Raw genomic sequence first — 7,862 nt, forward strand, 5'->3', positions numbered from 1 at the left:
AAAAGTGTGGATCTTAAAAATTTTGCGAGAGAATTTACTTCAAACTTAAAACTTAGCAGCATAATACGAAAAATAATTTTTTAAAAATTAAGGGTCTTGAACCCAAAAAATCAACACTAACTTGTCATCTAAACTTCTGCATACATGTATGTGGTATTTTGAATGATTGCTGCGACATCAACGTAATGTCCTCAATTCAAAAATCTAACAAACCCCAAAGAAAAATAGTTTCTTTGACTTCTGAAGGTTCTAAAAGTTGATCTTTTATGGTCCTAAAATTATTAAAAAAAAAAAATTATATCAAAAACGTTAAAGGTTTTTGTTCAAATTGACAAAAACAAAAAGAAACAACAAAGTACATTTATGTACATTATTATGTTTTAGGACCCTGAAGGTCAGTGAACATTTTTAATGCAATCTTATTTCTTCTACTGTAGACTGAAAGAACAAAGGGTAAACTAGAAGAATTTATAAAAGTCCAAAAATATTATAAAGTCTCTTGGACCCCAAAAATAAAATTGTCATAGTTTGATTTTATGAACTTCACTAACAATTTATTTGTCAGTTATTTAAACGGTTAAATATAAGCTTGAGATATAGATAAATACCAAGGGCGCTGGGAAATTAGACCCCAACACACTTTGAAGGCTTAATTAAAAAAAATTTAAAATACATACGTTTTTTTTTATTTTGGAAAAAAAAACCTCTAAAAATTCAAACGGGAAAAGAATGTACCTACATAGTTTTTTATATTAAGAACTTTATTTCTTGAAAACTGTAAAACAAAATTCAGAAAAAAACCCTATATTAAAAAAATTACATAAAAATAAAACATACAAACAAATAAACGAACAACTTCAAAAAAATTTAATTAAAAAAAAAAAAAATGAATTTCCAAAATTTAGTTTTTGAATATTTTATCATCACGATTTTGAGTTGAAACGGTTTGATAAAAAAACTTTTTTTTTTTTTAAGTAGGTACGATCTTATACCTACTCATATTTGTCGAGATTTGGTATAAGAATTTTAATTAAAATCGTTCCAGACATTTTTTAGAAAAATAAGTAAAAAAGTCTATTTGTATTTCCGGAAAAAAACATTTTCCAATCCAAACTATAAAAAAGTCTATTTCAGTTAAAGAGAATCACAAAACCCTTGCTTATCAACTTTGCTGCAGATCCTTGAAAAATGTAAAATGCATTACCTTACCTTACCAACTTTGAAAAAGAACGTTGGTCAAAATACTTTTTCCACTCAAAAATTCGCACTGCTAATACAAAAACAGCAGCATCAAACCATAATACCATCCATATGACTGACTTTGACCATCATCAGATTAATCATAACAAAACTATTAAATGACCCTTTACTTGGATCATTTATCGTTACAAATTATTCTCATCAGATCGAGAAATTTTCATTTTGTCAAAATAATTATTCCGACTGTTTATTTCTTCGCATTCCCTATAATCTAAATTATTTAAATTATTCTATACTTATTTTGCAAAAACACTCTCAAAAAATATCGAATTTTTTCGAATTTTGTTTTTTAAATTTTTTAAATTTTTTTAAAATAACAAGAATTCTTGGCATTTAAAAAAAATTAATTTGTAGCAGCCCAATCAATTTATTTGAAATGAGAAACTAGGAAAACCTTCAGAAATTTGAAAAGTATTGGAACCAGGGCTGCCGTTGCGAATTTGCGTTGAGGAGTGTTTTAAATGTTTCGAGGAAAGGAGTATGCGAAGTAAAACATTTTTTTAAATGGAAATCCACTTTAAATTAAAATGTTTTCACATTAATTATCCTGTTTTGCCGTATAAAAATAAAATGATTTTCTTATGAATTTTTGAAAACTTTAAATAGATTTAATTTAATTTTTAAAAAATTAGTACAAACTCAACATTATGATCCTGTAAGTGGGTCACGGAAATAGGAATAATTTTCATTTATTGGAAAACTTAAATCTTTTTGATATAATTTTTCAATAAAATTTTAATTAATAACCATTCTCGTTTTTAAAAATTTGTATTAAATAAAAAGATATAGAAATTTAATTTGTATCAACAATCAATTGATATTTGTTAATCGGAATTAGGGTGAATATGTTAAAAATAAAAAAAAAAACAATACTATAAAATATAAATAATTCAAAAGTTGAAATAAATAATAAATTCATTAATGTGAAAAATAAAATACTTTAAAAAAGATAATAGTTATGATATTCTTTAAAAAAAAAATTTTCAAAAGTTCTTTTGAAGGTTGTCATTTATTTTGGAATTTACATAATATGAAAACAAAAAGTAAAAACTTATTTTGTATTATATTTTATAGCGTCTTCATTTAGCTTGCTACAAGTTTATACATTTGAAATTTAAAGTTTGACAGATACTGTTACCAGATACCGACCACATCGACATAGGTCAGTATAAAAGAAATGGATGTATTTATAGCATTTTTAATGAAAATGTGCAGAATAATTTAGACCACATAGGAACCTAATGGAAACATAGAATTAGATACAAAAATTTTAACTTAAATAATATTAATCCAATAAACATTGAAATATTTTAGAGGGGAGTAAAATTGAAGAGTGGGGAGTATAGGAGTACGGTGTACGCATGTACAAATACTCCCTTAGTAGCGATTTCGACAGCCCTGATTGGAACGACGATAGCGTAAAATTATGATGGAGATATCACATTTTGGTTCTATAGTCCAGTCTCCACTAAAGAATATGCCACGCAATTTCGATTCCCCACTCGAAAAATAAGTCGCTGTAACCTGATACCCAAAATTGTCCAATTCAAGTAAATAAGCTAGTGATAGGATAGAGAACAACCTCTATATTGCATTTTCAAAAATATCAAAAAGTTTAAAGTGTCGAATATTTGATTTTTTTCGGATTTAGCTTTTGAAATAAGAAAAAAAAAATGATTTTTGAATTGTATGTCCTCAACGGAAATATGCTTACAAAATATGTATTTAGGTATGAAATTACTCAAAAACATTGATATCTCATATTAAAAACTGTTTATATGTTTTGCTCCATAGTAGGTACTCACCATTTTCAAAATATTTTTGATCAAAGGAATTTACCAAATGCCATAAATATTTTTAACATAAATATTTTGTCCGTGTTGAATGGACTAATAGCCTATACGTGATAACCTCACGCTAAGTTGGTTCGTTTCTTAGTTAAAAATGTTGTTTGATTTGATAAAATGTAATTGTTTGAGCTGCATGGATATTACATAAATTAGTTGTTTTGTTGAAAACTAGCTATGAAGATTGTTTCATCAGATGTTTAAACTGGAGACCTAGATACATTCTTATATATATGTATTTATTCTATATCACATAAAGGAAAATGTTAATCAATATACTTTTTGTTTTGTTTTTTGTTTAAATATTTTTGTTTAAACTTTTTCAGATATTTAGCAGCTGTTCTGTTAGACACCTTGAATTACCTGTTAATCAATGATGTTAGGTTGAACTTCAGTAAACATTATATCTATTTATAGCCAAACAAACGACAATCACAAAAATCCGCACCCCTTTTTGTCATTTGCTATTTATATTTTCATTGCAGGAACTTCCAATTTAATGCCTGGATCTTTGTAGACTGAACGATTTGAGCCAAAAAAAAAAAATAATAATTTAGCAATCGTAGTGCATTTATTTTTTTTTCTATTTGTTTGACAAAAAATCTTTTGCCTCCTCAGTTACCGGCTTCACATTTGTTATAAGCTCCATTGTTCGTTTGTATTTTCTAAAATCTTCTTCTTGAATTCAGCACACTTATTCACTTATTCGTGTTTTGCTTTTGGTTTTTTTCTTTATATATATTTTCTCCTTGTAACAAAAAAATAAAAAAAAAAAAAAAACAAAAATATTAGAATGGAGTACACAATCAAGTATAGCTAGCAGCACGGAACCATCATCACCGGCTATCTCTGATAGTTGTTATTCTCATGGAACTCCTAGTGGAGAAATGTCAATGAGTTTGACTAGTACTGATGGGTAAATGAATTTAAGCTTTTGATGTTTTTAATTGTATCCTTGAAAGCCTTTTTTTTTGATATCATATTGCAGTTTGAATGTCTTGCCAACAGCTGAAGAATTGGCGAAATTCTTTCCCCAACTCGATGACGATCTTAACTCAGTTTACGTTCAGCTGAATAGCGACAATCTGGATCCAGACGTATTTAATCCCCCAACTGAGGGAGAGAAAAGTTGCTGTCTTACTCCTGTAAGCATGTGCATGGACCTTAGCACTGCGGCTACAAAAGGTTCAATAACACTTTCCATCGAAGTAAGTTACTCAAGATACCAAAAGTAGTGATGGGAACTATCGAATAATTTGAACTTGTGATAGTTAGTAACTGAATGATTTGAACTATCGATTACACTGGTTAACAAAATTAAACTTTTTTTTTGTTGCTGAAACAAAAATATACTTTTCTGAAGGTTTTCGGTGTGCTGAATTCGAATCCGAAGTCAAAAAAAGTTAATCAGCTCCCGTTTTTGATATATTACCGTTAGAAAATGCTGCACTTCGGACGTTATTCTTTTATATATTTAAAATTGTTTGAGCATATTTAGTAACGGTTTTTATAAGAACTATTTACCACCTTTTTAAATCTGTTTAAATCTTTCCGATATCTTTTTTACTGCCCGAGATATCCTCAGTTGTTTGGTATTTTTATAAATTTTATAACGTCATTATCTTCTTTATGATATATGAAGCCAATCCCACTGACTTCAGTTTAAGATATCTCGGGCAATACAAAAGATATTGAAAAGATTTAAACAGGTATCGAAAGATGGAAAACAGTTCTTATAGAAACCGTTACTATATATGCTCAAACAATTTTCCTTATACAAAACAATAATATCCGAAGAACTCAAAAAAACGTTTTTTTGCATTTTCTAACGGTAATATCTCAAAAACGGGAGCTGATTAGTTGTTTTTGACTTCGGATTCGAGTTCAGCACACCAAAAACCTTCAGAAAAGTATATTTTTGATTCGGCAACAAAACCCTTGTAAATTAGTGTTATAGTTCATTCATTCGAATAAAAACTATAGAATAAACTATCGAATTAAAACTATCTATAAAAAACTATTCGAATGAAAAAACTATCGAATAAGAATACTGTTTAAAAGAAAATAATATCAAATAAAAAACTATTTGAATGTGAAAACTATCGAATAAAAAACTATTCAAATGATAAAACTATCGAATAAAAAAACTATTCAAATGAAAAAACTATTCGAATGAAACAAACTATTCGAATGAAAAAACTATTCGCATGAAAAAACTATCGAATAAAAAAAACTATTCGAATAAAAAAACTATGGAATAAAAAAAATTTTGAATGAAAAAACTCTCGAAAAAACTGTTCGAATGATGAAACTATCGAATAAAAAACTATTCAAATGAAAAAAAAAACTATCAAATGAATAAACTATTGCATAAAAAAAACTATTCGAATGAGAAAACTATCGAATAAAAAAAATATTCGAATTGAAAAACTATCGAATGATAAAACTATTCGAATGAAAAAACTATTCGAATAAAAAAACTATTCAAATAAAAAAACTATCGAATGAAAAAACTATTCCAATGAAAAAACTATCAAATAAAAAACTATTCAATTGAAAAAACTATCGAATGAAAAAACTATTCGAATAAAAAAAAAAAATATTCGAATGAAAAAACTGTCATATAAAAAAACTATTCGAATGATAAAACTATCGAATAAAAAACTATTCAAATGAAAAAACTATAGAATGAAAAAACTATTCGAATGAAAAAACTATCGAATAAAAAAACTATTCAAATGAAAAAACTATCGAATTAAAAAAAAATATTCGAATAATAAAACTATTCGAATGATAAAACTATCGAATAAAAAACTATTCAAATGAAAAAACTATCAAATGAAAAAAATATTCGAATGGAAAAACTATCGAATAAAAAACTATTCGAATGAAAAAACTATCGAATAAAAAAACTATTCAAATGAAAAAAACTATCGAATGAAAAAACTATTCGAATGAAAAAACTATCGAATAAAAAAACTATTCAAATGAAAAAACTATCGAATTAAAAAAAAATATTCGAATAAAAAAACTATTCGAATGATAAAACTATCGAATAAAAAACTATTCAAATGAAAAAACTATCAAATGAAAAAAATATTCGAATGGAAAAACTATCGAATAAAAAACTATTCGAATGAAAAAACTATCGAATAAAAAAATATTCAAATGAAAAAACTCTCGAAAAAAAACTAACTAAATGAATGAATAATTTCAAACTATTGAATAAATAAATATTTTACAACTATCGATAGTTTGATAGTTTTTATTCGATAGTTCCCATCACTATCCAAAAGTTTATCGTAATTTAATTTGTTTCCCATTTTTTTTTTGTATTTTTTAAGAATGAAGACGAAGATGAAGCTACACTCTCAGCAGCAACAACTCCATCTCTTCCACCTGACGAATTCAGTCCGCATACAATAGAGTCCGAAATCTACCGCGAAACTGAACGTTTCGAATTGAGACCTCCAGCTCGAAAGCCAACCGATCCAATTTCTCCGAAAATTCAAAAACAAATAAGTCTCTTCGAAAGAGAACCTTCTCCTTCATCGCCTCGATCTCCGCCACAGGTTATTCGTCGCAAGAAATTCGATAATGTTACAGCTCAGTTTTTGACTCAATCGGCTTCGAATTCGAATTTCAAAAACTTCGAAAGTAATACTTTGCAGAAAAAATCAAAACCTGATATCGGCGGTGATGGTGATGATGATGAAGAATCCAAGACAAGATCTTGTTCGAATTTAAAAACTGAGTCCATATCGAGTCTTTCGCAGGCGGCACAAAAAAATCCTGGAGCGGTAATAGTGAAGGAAATATTCATAGAACCACCTCGAAGGATATCGAGAAGTTTCCATGGAAAAACACAAAGTATGGATGCTGGATTTTTGTTTTCAGATTTTCTAAATGTTCCATCGACAAAGTTGACAAGGCAGGGAAGTGTTGGCAATGAAGGTGCTAATGCTAATCAAAGTTTTAGTGCAAATACTTCACCTTCGGCTAGGGCGAGATTTACAACATCAAAAGTTGATGATAATAAGTATCGTAAAGATAAATATTGATTATAAGGTGTTTTTTTCCTTCCTTTTCCATACAAAAAAAAAAAAACTGTTTCCGTCTGTGTGTTTAGTTACTATAAAAAATAGAGTTAATATTGAAATAAATTATATTGCACTATGTGTTCTTATGAATTTAAACAAAAACATGAAAATATTTGAGAAATATTCTTTTCTGTGATTAGTTTATTTATTATATTTTTTTAGATTTAGAACAAAAAATAAAAGTATGTGTGTTTTTAGAAAGATAAATAAATAAATATAAAGAAAGTCTTTATGGCTGTGCTCTCAATTTCTGATTTGAAAAAAAAAAAAAAATTGTTTGTTTATTTAGAAGCTCAAATGAAATAAATTCAGATTTCGGGATACCATCTTTATAGTATCAGAAATAAGGAAGCAAAAGTAATTAAAAAAAAATCAAATTGCTGTGTAAAAGATTATATCCAATCCAAATTGATCAAGGTGAAATCAGAGTCAGAACTCAAATTAGCCTTAATAAGCTATTAGAGTAGCAAAACCCTACAATAAACTTGAGTGTCGGAAGAAAAGTACAAATTAAACTTGCACTAAGAATTAAAATTGGCTTATGACAGGAGCCATTATTTTTGCTCCGAAAAACTTATTACGAAAATCCATCTTTAGAGTCTTTAAATAAACGCTCTTAAAAAAACGGCAGCTATGGAATGTCTAAATTTACAAA

The 7,862-nt window shown here is 27.4% G+C and overlaps 1 protein-coding gene across 22 annotated transcripts in view; it reads left to right on the forward strand.

Moving 5' to 3' along the window:
• The window catches only part of LOC129912729 (inositol hexakisphosphate and diphosphoinositol-pentakisphosphate kinase), a 57,460-nt gene extending 50,164 nt beyond the window's left edge, over nt 1-7,296 (forward strand). For 11 of the 22 annotated variants that reach the window (XM_055991112.1, XM_055991111.1, XM_055991101.1 and 8 more), the window contains 3 exons: nt 3,900-4,023; nt 4,096-4,315; nt 6,452-7,295. In XM_055991112.1, coding sequence (XP_055847087.1) covers nt 3,900-4,023; nt 4,096-4,315; nt 6,452-7,168 — 1,061 coding nt within the window. In that variant the 3' untranslated portion in view covers nt 7,169-7,295. Of the gene's footprint in view, nt 1-3,592; nt 3,828-3,899; nt 4,024-4,095; nt 4,316-6,451 lie in introns of those variants that run through there. The other 11 variants (XM_055991102.1, XM_055991106.1, XM_055991104.1 and 8 more) reach the window with 4 other exon arrangements.
• The last annotated feature ends 566 nt before the right edge of the window (nt 7,297-7,862 follow it).

The sequence above is a fragment of the Episyrphus balteatus genome, chromosome 2 (assembly GCF_945859705.1).
Source record: "Episyrphus balteatus chromosome 2, idEpiBalt1.1, whole genome shotgun sequence".
Lineage (NCBI taxonomy): Eukaryota > Metazoa > Arthropoda > Insecta > Diptera > Syrphidae > Episyrphus > Episyrphus balteatus.